The sequence below is a fragment of the Pseudophryne corroboree genome, chromosome 5 (genome assembly GCF_028390025.1).
Source record: "Pseudophryne corroboree isolate aPseCor3 chromosome 5, aPseCor3.hap2, whole genome shotgun sequence".
In the NCBI taxonomy this organism is placed as follows: Eukaryota; Metazoa; Chordata; class Amphibia; order Anura; family Myobatrachidae; genus Pseudophryne; species Pseudophryne corroboree.
In genome coordinates this window covers 218,251,223-218,275,692 of record NC_086448.1, presented here as the reverse complement: position 1 = coordinate 218,275,692, position 24,470 = coordinate 218,251,223, and the positions used below count along the sequence as shown (strand labels likewise).

At 47.6% G+C, this 24,470-nt stretch overlaps 1 protein-coding gene across 5 annotated transcripts in view; it reads left to right on the top strand.

Moving 5' to 3' along the window:
• The window catches only part of CUL2 (cullin 2), a 267,865-nt gene that overhangs the window by 157,252 nt on the left and 86,143 nt on the right, over positions 1-24,470 (top strand). For all 5 annotated transcript variants that reach the window (XM_063922125.1, XM_063922123.1, XM_063922127.1 and 2 more), the window contains 2 exons: positions 13,262-13,358; positions 13,452-13,562. In XM_063922125.1, the coding sequence (XP_063778195.1) occupies positions 13,262-13,358; positions 13,452-13,562 (208 nt within the window). The remainder of the gene's footprint in view (positions 1-13,261; positions 13,359-13,451; positions 13,563-24,470) is intronic.

Here is a 24,470-nt window from a genome sequence, read left to right as displayed (position 1 = left end):
GTCGCCTCTCAAAATAAGACGCCGTATTATCAGGCGCAGTCCTTTGTTGGCAAGCGGACAAAAGGTTCCTCTTTTCTGCTCGTGACAGAGGGAGAGGAAAAAGGCTGCAGAGATCAGCCAGTTCCCAGGAACAGAAACCCTTTCCCGCCTCTGCCAAGCCCTCAGTATGACGCTAGGGCTTTACAAGCTCAGGCACGGTGGGGGCCCGTTCTCAATGAATTTCAGTGCGCAGTGGGCTCACTCGCAAGTAGACCCCTGGATCCTTCAGGTAATATCTCAAGGGTACATATTGGAATTCGAGACGTCTCCCCCTCGCCGTTTCCAAAAGTCGGCATTACCGACGTCTCCCTCTGACAGGGAGGCAGTTTTGGAAGCCATTCACAAGCTGTATTCCCAGCAGGTGATAATCAAGGTACCCCTCCTGCAACAGGGAACGGGGTATTATTTCACACTATTGTGGTACCGAAGCCAGACGGCTCAGTGAGACCGATTCTAAATCTAAAATCTAAAATCTTAGAACACTTACATACAGAGGTTCAAATTCAAGATTGAGTCACTCAGAGCAGTGATTGCGAACCTGGAAGAAGGGGACTACATGATGTCTCGGGACATCAAGGATGCTTACCTTCATGTCAAAATTTACCCTTCTCACCAAGGGTACCTCAGGTTATGGTACAGAACTGTCACTATCAGTTCAGACGCTGCCGTAGGGATGGTCCACGGCACCCCGGGTCTTTACCAAGGTAATGGCCGAAATGATATCCCTTCGAAGGAAGGAAATTTTAGTTATCCCTTACTTGGACGATTCCCTGATAAGGGTAAGATCCAGGGAACAGTTGGAGGTCGGTGTAGCACTATCTCAGGTAGTGTTGCGGCAGCACGATTGGATTCTCAATATTCCAAAATCGCAGCTGGTTCCGACGACTTGTCTTCTGTTTCCTAGGGATGATCCTGGACACAGTCCAGAAAAAAGGTGTTTCTCCCGGAAGAGAAAGCCAGGGAGTTATCCGAGCTAATCAGGAACCTCCTAAAACCGAACCAAGTCTCAGTGCATCAATGCACAAGGGTTCTGGGTAAAAATGGTGGCTTCCTACGAAGCAATCCCATTCGTTAGATTCCACGCAAGAACTTTCCAGTGGAACCTACTGGACAAATGGTCCGGGTCGCATTTTCAGATGCATCAGCGGATAACCTTGTCACCAAGGACAAGGGTATCCATCCTGTGGTGGTTGCAGAGTGCTCATCTTCTAGAGGGCCGCAGATTCGGCATTCAGGACTGGGTCCTGATGACCACGGATGCCAGCCTGCGAGGCTGGGGAGCAGTCACACAGGGAAGGAATATCCAGGGCTTAGGGTCAAGCCTGGATACATCACTTCACATAAATATCCTGAAGCTAAGGGCCATTTACAATGCTCTAAGCTTAGCGAGACCTCTGCTTCAAGGTCAGCCGGTGTTGATCCAGTCGGACAACATCATGGCAGTCACCCACGTAAACAGACAGGGTGGCACAAGAAGCAGGAGGGCAATGGCAGAAGCTGCAAGGATTCTTCGCTGGGCGGAAAATCATGTGATAGCACTGTCAACAGTATTCATTCCGGGAGTGGACAACTGGGAAGCAGACTTCCTCAGCACGACCTCCACCCGGGAGAGTGGGGACTTCACCCAGAAGTCGTCCACATGATTAAAAAACTCGACAGGTATTGCGCCAGGTCAGGAGACCCTCAGGCAATAGTTGTAGACGCTCTGGTAACACCGTGGGTGTACCAGTCAGTGTATGTGTTCCCTCCTCTGCCTCTCATACCCAAGGTACTGAGATTGATAAGATGGAGAGGAAAAAGCACTATATTCGTGGCTCCGGATTGGCCAAGAAGGACTTGGTAACCGGAACTTCAAGAGAGGCTCACGGAGGATCCGTGGCCTCTACCTCTAAGAAGGGACCTGCTCCAGCAAGGACCCTGTCTGTTCCAGGACTTACCGCGGCTGCGTTTGACGGCATGGCGGTTGAACACCGGATCCTGAAGGGAAAAAAAAGGGCATTCCGGATGAAGTCATCCCTATCCTGATCAAAAGCCAGGAAGGATGTAACCGCAAAAACATTATCACCGCAATTGGCGAAAATATGTTGCGTAGTGCGAGGCCAGTAAGGCCCGGCGGAGGAAATTCAACTGGGTCGATTCCTACATTCCTAAAACAGGAGTGTCTATGGGCCTGAAATTGGGGTCCATTAAGGTTCAGATTTCGGCCCTGTCAATTTTCTTCCAAAAAAGAACTAGCTTCAGTCCCTGAAGTTTAGACGTTTGTAAAAGGGGTACTGCATATACAGCCTCCTGTTGTGCCTCCAGTGGCAATTTGGGATCTCAATGTAGTTTGGGTTCCAAAAGTCACATTGGTTTGAACCACTTAAATCTGTGGAGTTAAAATATCTCACATGGAAAGTGGTCATGCTGTTGGCCCTGGCCTGGGCCAGGCGCGTGTCAGAATTGGCGGCTTTATCCTGTAAAAGCCCTTATCTGATTTTCCATTCGGACAGGGCGGAATTGAGGACTCGTCCTCAGTTTCTCCCTAAGGTGGTTCCAGCGTTTTCACCTGAACCAACCTATTGTGGTGCCTGCGGCTACTAGGGACTTGGAGGAATCCAAGTTGCTGGATGTTGTCAGGGCCCTGAAAATATGTTTCCAGGACGGCTGGAGTCAGGAAATCTGACTCGCTGTTTATCCTGTATGCACCCAACATGCTGGGTGCTCCTGCTTCTAAGCAGACTATTGCTCGTTGGATTTGTAGTACAATTCAGCTTGCACATTCTGTGGCAGGCCTGCCACAGCTAAAATCTGTAAAAGCCCGTTCCACAAGGAAAGTGGGCTCATCTTGGGCGGCTGCCCGAGGGGTCTCGGCTTTACAACTTTGCCGAGCAGCTACTTGGTCAGGGGCAAACACGTTTGCTAAATTCTACAAATTTGATACCCTGGCTGAGGAGGACCTGGAGTTCTCTCATTCGGTGCTGCAGAGTCATCCGCACTCTCCCGCCCGTTTGGGAGCTTTGGTATAATCCCCATGGTCCTTACGGAGTCCCCAGCATCCACTTAGGACGTTAGAGAAAATAAGAATTTACTTACCGATAATTCTATTTCTCATAGTCCGTAGTGGATGCTGGGCGCCCATCCCAAGTGCGGATTGTCTGCAATACTTGTACATAGTTATTGTTACAAAAATCGGGTTATTATTGTTGGGAGCCATCTTTTCAGAGGCTCCTCTGTTATCATACTGTTAACTGGGTTCAGATCACAAGTTATACGGTGTGATTGGTGTGGCTGGTATGAGTCTTACCCGGGATTCAAAATCCTTCCTTATTGTGTACGCTCGTCCGGGCACAGTATCCTAACTGAGGCTTGGAGGAGGGTCATAGGGGGAGGAGCCAGTGCACACCAGTTAGTCCTAAAGCTTTCTTTAGATGTGCCCAGTCTCCTGCGGAGCCGCTATTCCCCATGGTCCTTACGGAGTCCCCAGCATCCACTACGGACTATGAGAAATAGAATTATCGGTAAGTAAATTCTTATTTTTTTCCTCCCCACCCTAGGTAACAGGATGATCGGAGGAAACAGATAAGCCAGATGAAAGTCCCATTTCACTGACAAGGCGTCCACAAAGATCGCTTCAGGATCCTTTGTTCTTGACCCATATACGGGCACTTTGTTGTTCAGACGGGACGCCATGAGATCTATCTCTGGCTATCCCCACTTGTCTACTAGAGTCTGAAAGAACTCCGGGTGTAGAGCCCATTCGTTTGCCTGAATGGCGTGTTGACTGAGAAAGTCCGCTTCCCAGTTTAGGACTCCCGAAACGAATACTGTGGACAACGCTGAGAGATGGAGTTCTGCCCACTTTAGTATGTGACTTACCTCTTTCATTCCGGTTTGGCTGCGGGTTCCCCTCTGATGGTTGAGGTACGCTACTGTCGTTGCATAGTCCGAGCGGATCTGGACTGGTTTTTCTCGAAGAGTGTCCTTTGCCTGAATCAGTGCCATGTATATGGCCCGAAGTTCTAACAGGTTTATTGGCAGGCAACATTCTTCTGTGGTCCATTGTGCCTGGAACCATAATTTTCCGGACACTGCTTCCCAGCCCTGAAAACTGGCATCTGTTGTCAGGATCTCCCAATCTGATATCCAAAAGGGTCTCCCCTTGTCTAGATGGGATGTCTGTAGCCACCAGGCTAATTAATGACTTTCTTACCTTTTCTGAAAGTACCATAGTCTGTTTCTTTATTGTCTGATGTACTCCATTGATGCAATCCAAGCGTGACCCCACACACATGGGCTGATACAATGGTGTGTACAATAGAGGGGTTCCAGTCTATAGATACAGTTAAAAGATAGTCATTAGGTAGACACCATATGCTCGACAGGGCCAAAAGTCTGACAACAAAAAAAAAAGTTTTTCTGTGTTTTTTTACAACTTTTGCCTCATTTACTATCCATGTCACAAACTATTACCTTTTAGTAACGTTGTGGCGAGCGAAGCAAGACACTGAGCCCGAAGCGTAGCGAGCCTGGCGAGCCTGCGATGGGATGAATTTCTTTTGGGTTAAAAATGTTTTAAAAACACACAACAAAAATCTGTCTGCCTTATGACTCTGTCTGCCTTATGACTCTGTCTGCCTTATGACTCTGTCTGCCTTATGACTCTGTCTGCCTTATGACTCTGTCTGCCTTATGACTCTGTCTGCCTTTTGGGTGTGGTTCATTAGGTCGACATGCATTAGGTCGACCATTGATGGTCGACTTGGTTATTAGGTCGATATGGAAAAAGGTTGACATGAGTTTTTTGACTGTTTTTGGTGTCGCTTTCTTCATAAAGTGACGGGGAACCTCAATTAGTGCACCGTCGGGCAAGGTGCCTCGCTGCGCTCAGCACAGGTTACCGTTCCCAATTGTAGTCCACGTGGATCGGTAAGTATGAAAAAGATGGAAAAAAAAATTGTGAAAATGCATGTCGACCTAATGACCATGTCGACCTTCAGTGGTCACCCCTATGTATGTCGACCTAACGACCGCCTCCCTTTCTTTTGACTGTCGACCATATGGTGTCTACCTAATGACTGTCTATCTTTTTAACTGTCTATGTGCTATACCACACCCATAGAGGAGTGCAAGAGCAGCAAACGCACCTAGATGCAATGTGGTAAATTTACCACATTGTATCTAGGTGATGCTCCCCATAGCAACCAATCAGATTCTATCTATTCTCGTCTAGAAGCAGCTAGATAAATGTTAAGTAGAATCTGGTTGCTATGAGCAATATCACCAGTTCTAAAAAAAAATACTCCCACCTAAGTAAATTTACCCCATTGTGAGGGTGAGCAACAAAAATATCTAGAATATGTGCAATGTAGATATTATAACAGACAAGGTACAGTATAACACAGACCTGTGGGGTGCTCCAAGTGTGATCGGTATCAGCAAGACGCACACAGGGACACCAGAACAGTCACATGCACACAGATTACTCAAAGCACAAGAAAAAGTGGGCAGTAATACTCAACCGGTGTAGTATGAGTGGCCGGCTGTCGGGATCCCAGCGCCGGAATGCAGACAGTGGGGTAAGCGGCAATGAGCACCTTGCAGGCTCGCCACGCTGCAGGCACGGTGGACACCCCAAGAGGGAGAATAGTTGTTGGGATCCCAGCGCCATGCTGAGCACCGGGATCCCGACAGCCGGTATATTGAGTGCCATCCATACTCGACTATCCAGCTACTGAAGCAGGAGAAGATATGCACTGTAACCAGGCTGCTGTGAAATGTATTGGGGAGACAGCAGCCCGTGTTCTCTCTCTCAGCAGTGTGGAGAAATTGGCTGCCCAGCATCACAGGAGGATGGGGAGAGAGAGGAGAAGTCAGCCTGAGGCAGGCAATTAAGGGTGCTACAAGCATGCTCAGGGATGGGGGAGGGGCTAACAGGCTGCGCCTGCCATCCCCTGAGGGGAAAATTAGCGGCCTGTGGCCTTCACCGCTGTAGCTGTGACCCGTTACACTCTGACCTGGTGGTTTAGTGTGTGGAGCACATCCCCACTAGCTTGTATGGTCTTGTCTTGTTACTGCCCACTTGTCCGGCTGTGGGCTCCAGGAGCAGTGTGTGCTGTACTCTCCTGGAAGCTGCGGGGGAAGTCACTAGTCCAGCTGCCGGCGCTTTGTGTTGGAGCGTCTGTGAGGGTGTCCTATAGGACTCCTGTACAGACTGCTCAGCAAAGCAGCAAAGTAAAAAAAAATAAAAAATAATAATTTTAAATAAAAGCAAATGGAGGACCACTTAAGATCAACCACCCACATAAAAAAAAAGTGCCCACTTCTACCGGTATCAAACTTAAAACTGGGTGGCTGACTGACTGGGGGCGGGGTATAGTGAGCACTATTTGTTACCCAGTCTCTCACCCCTCCAGGCTATACCTAGTGTACCTGTGCCCCCTAGTGGGTAAAATAAGAAAATAATAATCCTAGTGTGAGCTCAGTGAGCAAGAGATGAAAACCAAATCCAACAGAGAGAATTTAATATGGAGGCAGTCGATCCAGGCAAAAGGTTGGGAAATATTATTAAAGGAAACTGGAGAAGAGGACAGAGGAGAAATCCCACCTGGCAGGACATAGCCTCAGTATAACATATGCGGTATATTGTGTGCTAAGAACATTGTGTGACGTCAAGTATGTGGGGGAAGGGGGTAACTTGAGGTATATCCCAAGGGGCTGGGCACTAAGAAATATAACAGGTTTAGGATTAAGGGAAGATAGACTGAAACCTCCTAGCAGACAGGCTTGGGGAAGTGGGACACCAAAAAAAACAGTCAAAGGTAGGCTTCATGAATGTGTTCTATATCAACACCTTATACAAACAGAAAGCTCTCCTATAACAGGAACAACAAGTAATGCAGACATTTTTTGTTTTTATCAATTTTGAAGATGAAAAGCATCCGTTTAGACACCTTGTAAAGCGAGTCATCAACATGACAGAGACCATTAGTTATCCGAATGAATGAAAAGAAATTAGAAATACTGAGCCGACAAAGGAAAGATCAAGTGCAAATACTTAAAAAAATAAATAAATACCTTTCATGTTTTCTCTGACGTCCTAGTGGATGCTGGGGACTCCGTAAGGACCATGGGGAATAGACGGCTCCGCAGGAGACTGGGCACATCTAAAGAAAGCTTTAGGACTATCTGGTGTGCACTGGCTCCTCCCCCTATGACCCTCCTCCAAGCCTCAGTTAGATTTCTGTGCCCGGCTGAGCTGGATGCACACTAGGGGCTCTCCTGAGCTCCTAGAAAGAAAGTATAGTTTAGGTTTTTTATTTTACAGTGAGACCTGCTGGCAACAGGCTCACTGCAGCGAGGGACTAAGGGGAGAAGAAGCGAACCTACCTAAGTGGTGGTAGCTTGGGCTTCTTAGGCTACTGGACACCATTAGCTCCAGAGGGATCGAACACAGGACCCGACCCCGTCGTCCGTTCCCGGAGCCGCGCCGCCGTCCCCCTTACAGAGCCAGAAGCAAGAAGGTCCGGAAAATCGGCGGCTGAAGACTTCTGTCTTCTCCAAGGTAGCTGTGCGCCATTGCTCCTCATGCACACCACACACTGCGTGCGGTCACTGATGGGTGCAGGGCGCTGGGGGGGGGCGCCCTGAGCAGCAATATTAACACCTTGGCTGGCAAACTAACACCATATATAACCCCAGAGGCTATATAGGTGTATATTAACCCCTGCCAGATATATTAAAATAGCGGGAGAAAGTCCGCCGAAAAAGGGGCGGAGCCATCTCCCTCAGCACACTGGCGCCATTTTCCCTCACCGCTTCGCTGGAGGAATCGCTCCCTGGCTCTCCCCTGCAGTCCTGCACTACAGAAAGGGTTAAAAAGAGAGGGGGGGCACAAAATTAGGCGCAGTATAGAATATATATATGCAGCTATAAGGGAAAACACTCTCTATAGGTGATATCCCTGTGATATATAGCGCTCTTGTGTGTGCTGGCATACTCTCCCTCTGTCTCCCCAAAGGGCTTTGTGGGGTCCTGTCCTCTGTCAGAGCATTCCCTGTGTGTGTGCTGTGTGTCGGTACTGCTGTGTCGACATGTATGATGAGGATAATGATGTGGAGGCGGAGCAAATGCCTGTGAATGGGATGTCACCCCCTGCGGGGTCGACACCGGTGTGGATGGACTTATGGAAGGAATTACGTGACAGTGTCAACTCCTTACATAAAAGGTTTGACGACATAGGACAGCCGGCTACTCAGCTTGTTCCTGTCCAAGCGTCTCAAATGTCATCAGGGGCTCTAAAACGCCTGCTACCTCAGATGGCAGACACAGATGTTGACACGGATACCGACTCCAGTGTCGACGACGATGAGACTAGTGTACCTTCCAATAGGGCCACCCGTTACATGATTGAGGCAATGAAAAATGTATTACACATTTCTGATAATACCCCAGGTACCACAAAAAAGGGTATTATGTTTGGTGAGAGAAAACTACCAGTAGTTTTTCCTGCATCTGAGGAATTGATATGAGGTGTGTGAGGAAGCGTGGACTTCCCCCGATAAGAAATTGATCATTTCTAAGCAGCGTACCCTTTTCCGCCAGAGGATAGGTCACGTTGGGAAATACCCCCTAGGGTAGAAAAAGCGGTTACACGCTTATTAAAAAAGGTGGTACTACCGTCACGGATACGGCCGCCTTGAAGGACCTGCTGATAGAAAGCAGAAAACTACCCTTAAAGCTATATACACACACACGGGCATTATATTGAGACCTGCTATTGCCTCGGCATGGATGTGCAGTGCGGCAGCTGCGTGGTCAGATTCCCTGTCGGATAATATTTATACTATAGATAGGGACAATATTTTGCTGAAAATAGAGCATATAAAAGACGCTGTCTTATACATGCGGGATATTTGGCGACTGGCATCACAAATAAGCGCTATGTAAAACCATTGCCGCCAGGCGGGGGTTATGGACTCGGCAATGGTCGGGCGATGCCGATTCAAAACGGCACACGGAAGTTTGCCCTATAAGAGGGTGGAACTGTTTGGGGTTGGTCTTTCAGACCTCGTTTCCACAGCTACAGCTGGGAAATCAAAACTTTTGCCACAAGCTACCCCACAGCAAAAGAAAGCACTGTATTATCAGGTACAGTCCCTTCGGCCCCAGAAAAGTAGAGGACTAGAGGCTCATCTTTTCTGCCAAGAGGAAAAGGTAGAGGGAAAAAGCTGCAGCACACAGCTAGTTCCCAAGAGCAGAAGTCCTCCCCTGCGTCCGGTAAGTCCACAGCATGACGCTGGGGCTGCTCAGGCGGACCCGGGTACGGTGGGGGCCCGTCTCAGGAATTTCAGCGCACAGTGGGCTCTCTCACAGGTGGATCCCTGGGTTCTTCAATCAGTATCTCAGGGGTACAGGCTGGAATTCGAGACGTGTCCCCCCCCCCCCCCCCCCCCCCCCCGCCGTTTCCTAAAATCTGCCGTACCGGCAACTCCCTCTGTCAGGGAGGCAGTGTTGGTGGCTGTCCAAAAACTGTATTCACAGCAAGTGATTATCAAGGTACCCCTCCTTCAACAGGAAAAGGGTTACTTATTCCACAATGTTTGTGGTACCGAAACCGGACGGTTCGGTGAGACCCATCTTAAATTTAAAATCCTTGAACACATATAACAAAAGATTCAAGTTCAAGATGGAATCGCTCAGGGCGATTATTGCGAACCTGGACGAGGGGGATTACAGGGTCTCTCTGGACATCAAGGATGCTTACCTACATGTCCCCATTTACCCTCCTCACCAGGAGTACCTCAGGGTTGTGGTACAGGACTGTCACTATCAGTTCCAGACGCTGCCGTTTGGATTATCCACGGCACCGAGGGTCTTTACCAGGGTAATGACCGAAATGATGATACTCCTTCGCAAGAAGGGAGTTTTAATTATCCCGTACTTGGACGATCTCCTGATAAGGGCAAGGTCCAAGGAGCAGTTGGTAGTGGGGGTAGCACTTTCTCGGGAAGTGCTGCAACAGCACGGCTGGATTCTCAATATTCCAAAGTCACAGCTGGTCCCGACGACACGTCTTCTGTTCCTGGGAATGATTCTGGAAACAGACCAGAAAAAAGTGTTTCTTCCAGTGGAAAAAGCCGAGGAGTTGTCATCTCTAGTCAGAAACCTCCTAAGACCGGGACAGGTGTCGGTACATCAATGCACACGAGTCCTGGGAAAAATGGTAGCTTCGTACGAAGAAATTCCATTCGGAAAGTTCCACGCAAGGATTTTCCAGTGGGACCTGTTGGACAAATGGTCCGGGTCCCATCTCCAGATACAGCAGCGGATAACCCGGTCGGCAAGAACCAGGGTGGCGCTGCGGTGGTGGCTGCAGAGGGCTCATCTACTAGAGGGCCGCAGATTCGGAATACAGGACTGGGTCCTGGTAAACACGGATGCCAGCCTTTGGAGCTGGGGTGCAGTCACACAGGGAGTAAAATTCCAAGGACTGTGGTCCAAACAGGAGATTTCACTTCACATAAATTTTCTGGAGCTAAGAGCCCTTTACAAGGCCGTAAGCCAAACAAGGTCCCTGCTTCAAAACCAGCCGTACTGATCCAATCAGACAACATCACGGCGCTCGCCCATGTAAACAGGCAGGGCGGCACAAGAAGCAGGAGGGCAATGGCAGAAGCCACAAGGATTCCCCGTTGGGCGGAAAATCACGTGGTAGCACTGGCAGCAGTGTTCATTCCGGGAGTGGACAACTGGGAAGCAGACTTCCGCAGCAGACTCCACCCGGGAGAATAGGGACTTCATCCAGAAGTCTTCCAAATGCTGGTAAACCGTTGGGAAAGACCACAGGTGGACATGCTGGCGTCCCGCCTCAATAAAAAAGATATTGCGCCAGGTCAAGGGAACCTCAGGCGATCTAGTGACACCGCGGATGTACCAGTCGGTTTATGTGTTCCCTCCTCTCCCTCTCATACCCAAGGTACTGAGGATAATAAGAAAAAGAGGAGTAAGAACTATACTCATTGTTCCGGATTGGCCAAGAAGGGCTTGGTACCCGGAACTTCAGGAAATGATCTCAGAGGACCCATGGCCTCTGCCACTCAGACAGGATCTGCTGCAGTAGGGGCCTTCTCTGTTCCAAGACTTACCGCGGCTGCGTTGACGGCATGGCGGTTGAACACCGGATCCTGAGTGAAAAAGGCATTCCGGAGGAAGTCATTCCTTCCCTGATCAAAGCCAGGAAGGATGTCAGCCTGAAGTTCAGACGTTGTAAGGGAGTGCTGCATATTCAGCCCCTTTTTTGTGTCCCCAGTGGCACCTTGGGTTCTCAATGTGGTTTTGGAGTTCCTGGAATCACATTGGTTTGAGCCACTTAAAACCGTGGATTTGAAAATATCTCACATGGAAAAGTGGTTATGTGTTGGCTCTGGCTTCGGCCAGGCATGTGTCAGAATTGGCGGCTTTGTCATGAAAAAGCCCTTACCTGACTTTCCATATGGATAGGGCAGAGTTGAGGACTCGTCCTCACCTTCTCCCGAAGGTGGTATCAGGTTTTCACTTGAACCAACCTATTGTGGTGCCTGCGGCTACTAGGGACTTGGAGGATTCTAAGTTACTGGACGTAGTCAGGGCCCTGAAAATTTATATTTCCAGGATGGCTGGAGTCAGGAAAACTGACTCGCTGTTTATCCTGGATGCACCCAACAAGCTGGGTGCTCCTGCTTCTAAGCAGACTATAGCGCGCTGGATTGGTAGCACTATTCAGCTTGCGCATTCTGGGGTGGGACTACCGCAGCCTAAATCTGTAAAAGCCCATTCCACAAGGAAGGTGGGCTCATCTTGGGCGGCTGCCCGAGGGGTCTCGGCTTTACAACTTGGCCGAGCTGCTACTTGGTCAGGGGCAAACACGTTTGCAAAATTCTACAAATTTGATACCCTGGCTGAGCAGGACCTTGAGTTCTCTCATTCGGTGCTGCAGAGTCATCCGCACTCTCCCGCCCGTTTGGGAGCTTTGGTATAATCCCCATGGTCCTTACGGAGTCCCCAGCATCCACTAGGACGTCAGAAAAAATAAGATTTTACTCACCGGTAAATCTATTTCTCGTAGTCCGTAGTGGATGCTGGGCGCCCATCCCAAGTACGGATTGTCTGCAATACTTGTAAATAGTTATTGTTACACAAATCGGGTTGTTATTGCGAACCATCTATTCAGAGGTTCCATTGTTATCATACTGTTAACCGGGGTTCCTATCACGAGTTATATGGTGTGATTGGTGTGGCTGGTATGAGTCTTACCCTGGATTCAAAATCCTTCCTTATTGTGTCAGCTCTTCCGGGCACAGTGTCCTAACTGAGGCTTGGAGGAGGGTCACAGGGGGAGGAGCCAGTGCACACCAGATAGTCCTAAAGCTTTCTTTAGATGTGCCCAGTCTCCTGCGGAGCCGTCTATTCCCCATGGTCCTTACGGAGTCCCCAGCATCCACTACGTACTACGAGAAATAGATTTACCGGTGAGTAAAATCTTATTTTTTACGTCTGCCTTGCGAAACTGGACTTATTTTAGCTTTGTCCTATTAAGGGGGGTACACACGGAGAGATCCGTGCTTAAATTCTAAGCAATCTGAGCAGATTGCTAAGGAATTAAGCACGGATCTCTCCATGTGTATGCCCATAGCGATAATGATGGGCGGCCCTGCGCATCGCTTTTGCTGACTCTAGATTTTGCATGCATGGCAAATCTAGTAGATTGCTCACTTGACTGCCTTGTGAAGTGAGCGACCCCCTCCCCCTCGCTCAGCACACATCGCGCTGTGCTGAGCGGGTGAAGGGATGTGTGCTGAGCGGTCTGTGATAGATTGCTCAGCACACATCTCCCTGTGTGTATGGGTCTTAAGTCTGTTCAGTGCTTAGTTCCCTTAATTTATAATATATTTAAATTTGCATGATAATAGAGAAATGATAAAACATTCTGGGGCAGATGTATTTACCTGGAGAAGGGAAAAAGCAGTGATAAGTGCAAGGTGATAACGCACCAGCCAATCATTACAGATTTGAAAAATGACAGTTAGGAGCTGACTGGCTGGTGCATTATCACCTTCCACTTATCACTCACTGCTTTATCACTTATTTATCGCTTCTCCAGGCTTAATACATCTGCCCAGTCTGTTCCTGTGGTCATTGTACAACATTATGCATTTTCCGTACTGATTTTTATATTTGTGCATTTTATATTTGTGCATTTCAGTGATCGATGTGGGGAAGACCCAAATCAAAAAGTAATCCATGGGGTTATCAACTCCTTTGTTCATGTTGAACAGTATAAGAAAAAATTTCCCTTAAAGGTATGCAATTCCTGGCTCTATTTTTGTTATAGGATTGGTAGGTAGTTTTCTGGTTGTTAGCTTAATACTAACATGGTATTTTTGCCTTTTCAGTTTTATCAAGAAATTTTTGAGTGGCCTTTTCTGGCTGAAACAGGGGAGTATTACAAGCAAGAGGCTTCAAATTTATTACAAGAGTCAAACTGCTCACAGTATATGGAAAAAGTAAGTGTTATTAGTAAGATTTATAAAAAAATGTTTGTATGAATGCTTACTAGTATAGATTTTATTTATTTGCTTTGTTATTACCAACACATTTGTGTGGTTTTCTTTCTTTATATTAACACAAGATAAGTTTTCTACCGTAAGGGACCCATACATCTGCGCCTTATTGGCACAATTCCCCGTTCTGCCAATGTTTGACTTGGGGAATCAGAGAATTCCAACATATTGGTTCCTGATAAACAAATGGTTGGGATTGGAGAGTCGGGTAATTGTACCATGTTGAATGTTCCCCTAACTCAGGCATGTCCAAACTGCGGCCCTCCAGCTGTTGAGAAACTACACATCCCAGCATGCCCTGACACAGCTTTAGCATTCTCTGACAGCAAAACTGTGTCAGGGCATGCTGGGATATGTAGTTTCACAACAGCTGGAGGGCCGCAGTTTGGACATGCCTGCCCTAACTCGTTGCTGATCATCGATACCAGTGGCTTTGATTTGCAATCGGTGTTGGGAAATTCCGGCACTGATTTAAGGCCTGCATTACTGCTGGTTCTTTTTAACGGTTTATAAATGATATCTTGCAGCTTCTAATAACTTTAATGCTTGTAAAAATCTTCTAAAAAGGAGCCTGAATTTCTGTTGGTTTTTTTTTTTGTTTTTTTGTGTGTGCGATTTCATTTATATAATTGTTTATGGTGGCTAAATGAAATTGCTCCTATGTATTCTGATTTTAAGAATGCGCTGGGGAAAGTGGAATGTTAATTTTCCCAGAATTCAGCCTGCTCGTGTCTGAAGTATCAGTCATGGGCATTGCACCTGCATAAATGTTAAACTGTACCAAATGAAGCAAGGCCAAGTTAATACAGTCTGAACAAACATCAAGGCTTAGAGCACCCTAGTTCCTTTTTTTTTAAATTATGAGCGTCTTGTGCAGTTGTGAATGATTTAAGAATTGCTATATGACTTGTATGCTTTAATATAAATATATCTGTGTGTGTGTATATATATATATATATATATATATATTTCTCTAACGTCCTAAGTGGATGCTGGGGACTCCGTAAGGACCATGGGGGATAGCGGCTCCGCAGGAGACTGGGCACATCTAAAGAAAGCTTTAGGACTAACTGGTGTGCACTGGCTCCTCCCCCTATGACCCTCCTCCAAGCCCCAGTTAGATTTCTGTGCCCGACGAGAAGGGTGCACACTAGGGGCTCTCCTGAGCTTCTTAGTGAAAGTTTTAGTTTAGGTTTGTTATTTTCAGTGAGACCTGCTGGCAACAGGCTCACTGCATCGAGGGACTAAGGGGAGAAGAAGCGAACTCACCTGCATGCAGAGTGGATTGGGCTTCTTGGCTACTGGACATTAGCTCCAGAGGGACGATCACAGGCCCAGCCTGGATGGGTCCCGGAGCCGCGCCGCCGGCCCCCTTACAGAGCCAGAAGAGCGAAGAGGTCCGGAAAAATCGGCGGCAGAAGACGTTCCTGTCTTCAATAAGGTAGCGCACAGCACTGCAGCTGTGCGCCATTGCTCTCAGCACACTTCATACTCCGGTCACTGAGGGTGCAGGGCGCTGGGGGGGGCGCCCTGAGACGCAATAAAACATGATAAGAATACCTTACATGGCAAAAAATACATCACATATAGCTCCTGGGCTATATGGATGCATTTAACCCCTGCCAGAATATACAGAAAAACGGGAGATAAGGCCGCCGAAAAGGGGGCGGAGCCTATCTCCTCAGCACACTGGCGCCATTTTCCCTCACAGCTCAGTTGGAGGGAAGCTACCTGGCTCTTCCCTGCAGTCACTACACTACAGAAAGGGTTAAAAAAAGAGAGGGGGGCACTAATTAGGCGCAGTATTAAAACATACAGCAGCTATAAGGGGAAAAACACTTATATAAGGTTATCCCTGTATATATATATATAGCGCTCTGGTGTGTGCTGGCATACTCTCTCTCTGTCTCCCCAAAGGGCTAGTGGGGTCCTGTCCTCTATCAGAGCATTCCCTGTGTGTGTGCTGTGTGTCGGTACGTTTGTTTCGTAATGTATGAGGAGAAAAATGATGTGGAGACGGAGCAGAGTGTCTGTAACAGTGATGTCACCACCTAGGGGGTCGACACCTGAGTGGATGTACTGTTGAAAATTACGTGACAGTGTCAGCTCTATATAAAAAAACAGTGGTTGACATGAGACAGCCGGCTACTCAGCTTGTGCCTGTCCAGACGTCTCATAGGCCGTCAGGGGCTCTAAAGCGCCCGTTACCTCAGATGGCAGATACAGACGCCGACACGGATACTGACTCCTGTGTCGACGGTGAAGAGACAACCGTGATTTCCAGTAGGGCCACACGTTACATGATTGAGACAATGGAAAATGTTTTATACATTTCTGATAATACGAGTACCACCAAAAAGGGGTATTATGTTCGGTGAGGGAAAAACTACCTGTAGTTTTCCTGAATCTGAGAAATAAAATGAGGTGTGTGTGATGATGCGTGGGTTTCCCCCCGATAACAATTGATAATTTCTTAAAAAGTATTGGCTGTATACCCTTTCCCGCCAGAGGTTAGGGTGCGTTGGGAAACACCCCCTAGGGGGGATAAGGCGCTCACACGCTTGTAAGAACAAGGGCTCTACCCTCTCATGAGATGGCTGCCCTTAAGGATCCTGCTGATAGAAAGCAGGAGGGTATCCAAAAATGTATTCACACACATACTGGTGTTATACTGCGACCAGCAATCGCCTCAGCCTGGAGGTGCAGTGCTGGGTTGGCATGGTCGGATTCCCTGACTGGAAATATTGATATCCTAGATAAGGATAGTATATTATTGCCTATAGAGCATTTAAAAGATGCATTTCTATATATGCATGATGCACAGCGGAATATTTGCCGTCTGGCATCAAGTATAAGTGCGTTGTCCAATTCTACCAGTAAAATGGTCAGGTGATGCGGATTCCAAACGGCATTTGGAAGTATTGCCTTTGAAAGGGGACATTTGGGGTCGGTCTTTTAGACCTGGTGGCCACGGCAACAACTGGGAAATCCACGTTTGTACCCCAGGTCGCCTCTCAAAATAAGACGCCGTATTATCAGGCGCAGTCCTTTGTTGGCAAGCGGACAAAAGGTTCCTCTTTTCTGCTCGTGACAGAGGGAGAGGAAAAAGGCTGAAGAGATTACCCAGTTCCCAGGAACAGAAACCCTTTCCCGCCTCTGCAAAGCCCTCAGTATGACGCTAGGGCCTTACAAGCTCAGGCACGGTGGGGGCCCGTTCTCAATGAATTTCAGTGCGTAGTGGGCTCACTCGCAAGTAGACCCCTGGATCCTTCAGGTAATATCTCAAGGGTACATATTGGAATTCGAGACGTCTCCCCCTCGCCGTTTCCAAAAGTCGGCTTTACCGACGTCTCCCTCTGACAGGGAGGCAGTTTTGGAAGCCATTCACAAGCTGTATTCCCAGCAGGTGATAATCAAGGTACCCCTCCTGCAACAGGGAACGGGGTATTATTCCACACTATTGTGGTACCGAAGCCAGACGGCTCGGTGAGACCGATTCTAAATCTAAAATCTAAAATCTTTGAACACTTACATACAGAGGTTCAAATTCAAGATTGAGTCACTCAGAGCAGTGATTGCGAACCTGGAAGAAGGGGACTACATGATGTCTCGGGACATCAAGGATGCTTACCTTCATGTCAAAATTTACCCTTCTCACCAAGGGTACCTCAGGTTATGGTACAGAACTGTCACTATCAGTTCAGTCGCTGCCGTAGGGATGGTCCACGGCACCCCGGGTCTTTACCAAGGTAATGGCCGAAATGATATCCCTTCGAAGGAAGGGAATTTTAGTTATCCCTTACTTGGACGATTCCCTGATAAGGGTAAGATCCAGGGAACAGTTGGAAGTCGGTGTAGCACTATCTCAGGTAGTGTTGCGGCAGCACGATTGGATTCTCAATATTCCAAAATCGCAGCTGGTTCCGACGACTTGTCTTCTGTTTCCTAGGGATGTTCCTGGACACAGTCCAGAAAAAAGGTGTTTCTCCCGGAAGAGAAAGCCAGGGAGTTATCCGAGCTAGTCAGGAACCTCCTAAAACCGAACCAAGTCTCAGTGCATCAATGCACAAGGGTTCTGGGTAAAAATGGTGGCTTCCCACGAAGCAATCCCATTCGTTAGATTCCACGCAAGAACTTTCCAGTGGAACCTACTGGACAAATGGTCCGGGTCGCATTTTCAGATGCATCAGCGGATAACCCTGTCACCAAGGACAAGGGTATCAATCCTGTGGTGGTTGCAGAGTGCTCATCTTCTAGAGGGCCGCAGATTCGGCATTCAGGACTGGGTCCTGGTGACCACGGATGCCAGCCTGCGAGGCTGGGGAGCAGTCACACAGGGAAGGAATATCCAGGGCTTAAGGTCAAGCCTGGATACATCACTTCACATAAATATCCTGAAGCTAAGGGCCATTTACAATGCTCTAAGCTTAGCAAGACCTCTGCTTCAAGGTCAGCCGGTATTGATCCAGTCGGACAACATCATGGCAGTCACCCACGTAAACAGACAGGGTGGCACAAGAAGCAGGAGGGCAATGGCAGAAGCTGCAGGGATTCTTCGCTGGGCGGAAAATCATGTGATAGCACTGTCAACAGTATTCATTCCGGGAGTGGACAACTGGGAAGCAGACTTCCTCAGCACGACCTCCACCCGGGAGAGTGGGGACTTCACCCAGAAGTCGTCCACATGATTAAAAAACTCGACAGGTATTGCGCCAGGTCAAGAGACCCTCAGGCAATAGTTGTAGACGCTCTGGTAACACCGTGGGTGTACCAGAAAGTGTATGTGTTCCCTCCTCTGCCTCTCATACCCAAGGTACTGAGATTGATAAGATGGAGAGGAGAAAGCACTATATTCGTGGCTCCGGATTGGCCAAGAAGGACTTGGTAACCGGAACTTCAAGAGATGCTCACGGAGGATCCGTGGCCTCTACCTCTAAGAAGGGACCTGCTCCAGCAAGGACCCTGTCTGTTCCAAGACTTACCGCGGCTGCGTTTGACGGCATGCCGGTTGAACACCGGATCCTGAAGGAAAAAAGGCATTCCGGATGAAGTCATCCATATCCTGATCTAAAGCCAGGAAGGATGTAACCGCAAAAACATTATCACCGCAATTGGCGAAAATATGTTGCGTAGTGCGAGGCCAGTAAGGCCCGACGGAGGAAATTCAACTGGGTCGATTCCTACATTTCCTGCAAACAGGAGTGTCTATGGGCCTGAAATTGGGGTCCATTAAGGTTCAGATTTCGGCCCTGTCAATTTTCTTCCAAAAAAGAACTAGCTTCAGTCCCTGAAGTTTAGACGTTTGTAAAAGGGGTACTGCATATACAGCCTCCTTTTGTGCCTCCAGTGGCAATTTGGGATCTCAATGTAGTTTGGGTTCCAAAAGTCACATTGGTTTGAACCACTTAAATCTGTGGAGTTAAAATATCTCACATGGAAAGTGGTCATGCTGTTGGCCCTGGCCTGGGCCAGGCGCGTGTCAGAATTGGCGGCTTTATCCTGTAAAAGCCCTTATCTGATTTTCCATTCGGACAGGGCGGAATTGAGGACTCGTCCTCAGTTTCTCCCTAAGGTGGTTCCAGCGTTTTCACCTGAACCAACCTATTGTGGTGCCTGCGGCTACTAGGGACTTGGAGGAATCCAAGTTGCTGGATGTTGTCAGGGCCCTGAAAATATGTTTCCAGGACGGCTGGAGTCAGGAAATCTGACTCGCTGTTTATCCTGTATGCACCCAACAAGCTGGGTGCTCCTGCTTCTAAGCAGACTATTGCTCGTTGGATTTGTAGTACAATTCAGCTTGCACATTCTGTGGCAGGCCTGCCACAGCTAAAATCTGTAAAAGCCCGTTCCACAAGGAAAGTGGGCTCATCTTGGGCGGCTGCCCGAGGGGTCTCGGCTTTACAACTTTGCAGAGCAGCTACTTGGTCAGGGGCAAACACGTTTGCTAAATTCTACGAATTTGATACCCTGGCTGAGGAGGACCTGGAGTTCTCTCATTCGGTGCTGCAGAGTCATCCGCACTCTCCCGCCCGTTTGGGAGCTTTGGTATAATCCCCATGGTCCTTACGGAGTCCCCAGCATCCACTTAGGACGTTAGAGAAAATAAGAATTTACTTACCGATAATTCTATTTCTCATAGTCCGTAGTGGATGCTGGGCGCCCATCCCAAGTGCGGATTGTCTGCAATACTTGTACATAGTTATTGTTACAAAAATCGGGTTATTATTGTTGGGAGCCATCTTTTCAGAGGCTCCTCTGTTATCATACTGTTAACTGGGTTCAGATCACAAGTTATACGGTGTGATTGGTGTGGCTGGTATGAGTCTTACCCGGGATTCAAAATCCTTCCTTATTGTGTACGCTCGTCCGGGCACAGTATCCTAACTGAGGCTTGGAGGAGGGTCATAGGGGGAGGAGCCAGTGCACACCAGTTAGTCCTAAAGCTTTCTTTAGATGTGCCCAGTCTCCTGCGGAGCCGCTATCCCCCATGGTCCTTACGGAGTCCCCAGCATCCACTACGGAATATGAGAAATAGAATTATCGGTAAGTAAATTCTTATTATATACATACATACATACATACATACATACATATACAGCTTGAGTATCCCTTATCCAAAATGCTTGGGACCAGAGGTATTTTGGATATCGGATTTTTCCGTATTTTGGAATAATTGCATACCATAATGAGATATCATGGCAATGGGACCTAAATTTAAGCACAGAATGCATTTATGTTTTATATGCACCTTATACACACAGCCTGAAGGTAATTTTAGCCAATATTTTTTATAACTTTGTGCATTAAACAAAGTGTGTCTACATTCACACAATTCATTTATGTTTCCTATACACCTTATATACACAGTCTGAAGGTCATTTAATACAATATTTCTTTTTCATCCACTAGGGGTCACTGGAGTACTCTAGGGATATGGACGGTTCCACAGGAACTAGGCACTGAATAGTTAAACTTTGACTATACCTCCTCTCCATATCCCAGAGTACCTCAGACTAGGCTTGTGGAACTTGATCCACAATTACTGAATTTTTTTATTATTATTTTTTTTTAATCCCTTTCCCCCTTCCAGGAAGGCGAGGGTCTGAGATAGTGAAAGCTGCTGAAGCAGCTGTGGGTGTCTGACCTCTCTAGAAGAGCTCCCTCACTACCACGTGCAGGACTCCTGCAGTAAAAGGCTGACAGTGCTTACAGAGAAGCCCCGTCATTGCCCTCACCACAGGGTCCAGGTATGTTGAACGGGGTGGTCAGCTCATGCTGCCGCCCCGCTGTGTGGGATACTGTGTGCGTGTGTGGCCGCCGGCCGGTGTCTTCAGCCGCCCGCCGCCGCTTCCAGCGCCGCTGTTTATGCTGTGTCCCCCGCCGCTCAGAGCCGCGCCGGCCACGTTGATTTATGCATAGGCCGCTCCAAGGCTCTATGCAGCGCGCTCCCCGGCCCTCGATGCGGCTTCCGGCTCTCTCCACCATAGCCCGGCTCCGTGTATAGAGCCGGTACACGGAGCACGGGAAGGGGGCGGGGGGGGGGCGCGGCGCGGCGGCAGCACACAAATTAGAGTTTTAAAAGGCAGGCTCCATAGCCTAGTGAGTAACTTTACTGCCACAGTGATGTTCCCTGCACACAGAAATGTCAGGGTCACTGGATGAAATCTCATGTTCCACTCTTGTTGATAAAAGAAGTATGTTTCTAGAATACAGCAGCGCTGCATATGTGTTACAATAGGCTATTAAGTCTTTGTTAAACAGGATACATGTTATATGTGCAGGTTTGAATGCAACATAGTATGTTTATTAAATCTGCTTACATAATTATAAGTCTGCACTTTTAACCATGCTTCCTGTTGTTTTTCCTGTTGTATTTCCAGAATTTCCTGTATTACATCTCTCCTCCATTGAAGGCGCAGGGGTGTTAAGGGGAATTTGGGATCAGGTATTACTGGCGTGCACTGCACTTGGCCAGATATATATTTATAGAGACACCTTAGTGCTATTTACTGAGTCGCGCAAGTTGTATTTTGTATTGTCTGTCTGCATAATGAGTAAGACACCAGCAAAGACTAAAAAGCAGTTTTCCTACCATGTCTGTAACAGTATATTACATGGATCTACACTCACTTACTATTATTTTTATCATAACTGTTTATAATGATATTATCCCAAAGACTGCAAATTTGAATCATGGCTGTGGTCAGCCAAATACTGGCTTTGTTCACTGTTGTAAAGTAAGATGTGTTATACAATTGGTCAGCACATGGTGATTATAAAACAGTATCTGTGGAGCACTGCAAGCATTGTGAGTTCAGGCTCACCTGCAGCAGCTTTGCTTAATTCACTTAGCCACACCACAATTGGATACGCCCGATCTCATCTGATCTTAGAAGCTAAGCAGTGTTGGGCCTGGTTTGCCACCTGGGAATACAAGATGCTGTAGTTATTTTTAAATCTACAGCCACACCACACTGGATTCGGGACCCATTAACTAAGCTGCGGTTAAGCAGCAGATTTCTCAGGTTTTTAAGCCTGTGAGTGGTCACATTTAGTTTCAGACTTCTAAGAATTATTATACCTCTGAATCAGGATATATCTGGATATATGTATATGGGTATATAATCTATATATATGTGTGTATGTATGCATATATGAAATATATATATATTTTTAAGGTCTGAGTATGTGTGAATATACATTGTTGTATATGTGTGTATATTTATATATATATATATATATATATATATATATATGTATAATATGCTGACATTAAAAATCTATTTTGCAATAAGCAAGACTACAGTGGCGCAGTTGGTCGGCACACAGTGCTTATTAAACAGTATCTGTTGAGCACTGCAAACATTGTGAGTTCAGGCCTCACCTTCCCAGATCACCAGTGGCCTAATGGATAGGACACTGCCCTCCTAAACCAGGGATTGTGGGTTCAGTTACCATCTGGATTGCAAGTCACTACAACAACCATTTCATCACCAGAGTTGATGTTTAAATAGCAGCTTTTGCTTATTATTTTTACAGGTGGCTCTGTAGCCAAGTGGTTAGTCTTCCCGCCCACAGTGAACATTGTGATTGCATGGACACTGGTTCAGATCCTGGTTTAACAGGTGTAATATATAGATATAATAAAAATAAAAAACATCGTAGGACACCATTTTTAACGTTACTTCCTGGGTCTTTGCTGGAGGTTGCTGCCCTACAACACTCAGCTTCTGGGGGAGCGGGGAGTTGTTAGGAATTTAATTTATTAATTGTTTTTGACAGCATGTCTCTACAGGAAGATTCACTATTGCTGGAAACCACATGCACTATAATGCAGGTTTATACACAGATTACTTCCGTGGTGTACTTACTGGTCGGGGTACATGATCACTAAGTCTAATGCATAATCAAACAAGCAGCTTCGCTGCAGAGTTGGTCACACAGTGTGTCGGACAAATTCGACAGCGCAGACAGACCCTTACCGGTCCTCTTTGGGGGGAATGCGGGCGCATGCACTGCCTGAGAGGAAATTTTTTTTACTGTTTCAGCTAGATTGTTGCGGTCGATTCGCCGCCAGCCCTCATAGCACCAGGCCAGTACGTCAGGTTCTCAGCGAAGGCTGAACAATTTCCAATGAGAGACAATTGCAATTATTGGGCGTTTAACTACCTATCGGAGTGTACCCTACACAGCAGTAGGGCTGTTGCTTCGCCCTACTTTGGTAAGGGTTTGAGGTAACAAGGCTGTAGTGGCAGGGCGCTCCAGTTCAGGTTTGCCCTAAATAAAGACCACCTTACACTTCTTGCTGCCTACAGCTTCTGTGAAGTTGGCAGTTGGTTCTTGCGTCTCAGCTTCGCTAGTGGTGCACAACGTCCACTTTGGCTTTGTTCCAAACGAGAATAGATCGCAGACCGAGTGGGGGGGGAAATCTGATTTCCTACCATTGTCTACGCGAATTCCTGAATGATTCCGTCTCAACGATTTCAATTCCTAGGTATGATTCTCGATACGGTAAATCAAAGAATTTACCTACCTGAACAGAAGTACAGGTCATTCGTCATCTGGTACAATTAGTGCTCAAGCCTCGCACAGTCTCGATTCATTTGTACATTCGCCTATTAGACACAATGGTGGCGGCTTTTGAAGCACTTCAGTTCGGAAGACTTCACTCACGTCCTTTTTAACTGGATGTGCTCGCAATGGTTGGCTGTGGCCTAACGAGTACAGTGTCTGCCTGCAATGCATGCCAAAAACAATGGTCGGGCTCGCTTCTGCAGATTCACCGCAGGGTGAGGTGGTCTCCAAGGGCCAGGGTGTCTCTACTCTGGTGGCTCAACGTACAGAATCTAACCGCAGGGAAACGGTTCGGCGCCTGGAATTGGATAATTCTCACGGCGGACGCGAGTCTCAGAGGTTGGGGAGCTGTAGTTCAAAATTTTCAGCTCCAGGGTCTCTGGGCGGATCACGAAAGATTGCTGTCTATAAATGTCCTGGAACTCCGCGCAATTTGCAATGCGCTACGACAAGCAGTGCACATGCTGCAGGCTCAGGCTGTTCAGGTGCAGTCAGACAATGCGACGGTGGTCGCATACATCAACAAACAAGGAGGAACGAAAAGCCGCATGGCAATGCGGGAAGTAGCTCGAGTCCTCAATTGGGCCGAGGTGATTTTGTCGGCAGTATTCATTCCGGGAGTGGACAACTGGGAGGCGGATTATCTCAGCTGCCGGGATTTTTATCCAGGATGTGCATTAAATCCAGAAGTGTTTCACATGCTGGTCCAGAAGTAGGGTTACCCGCAAGTGGACCTGATGGCATCTCGCCACAATTATCAAACGCCCCAGTACGTGT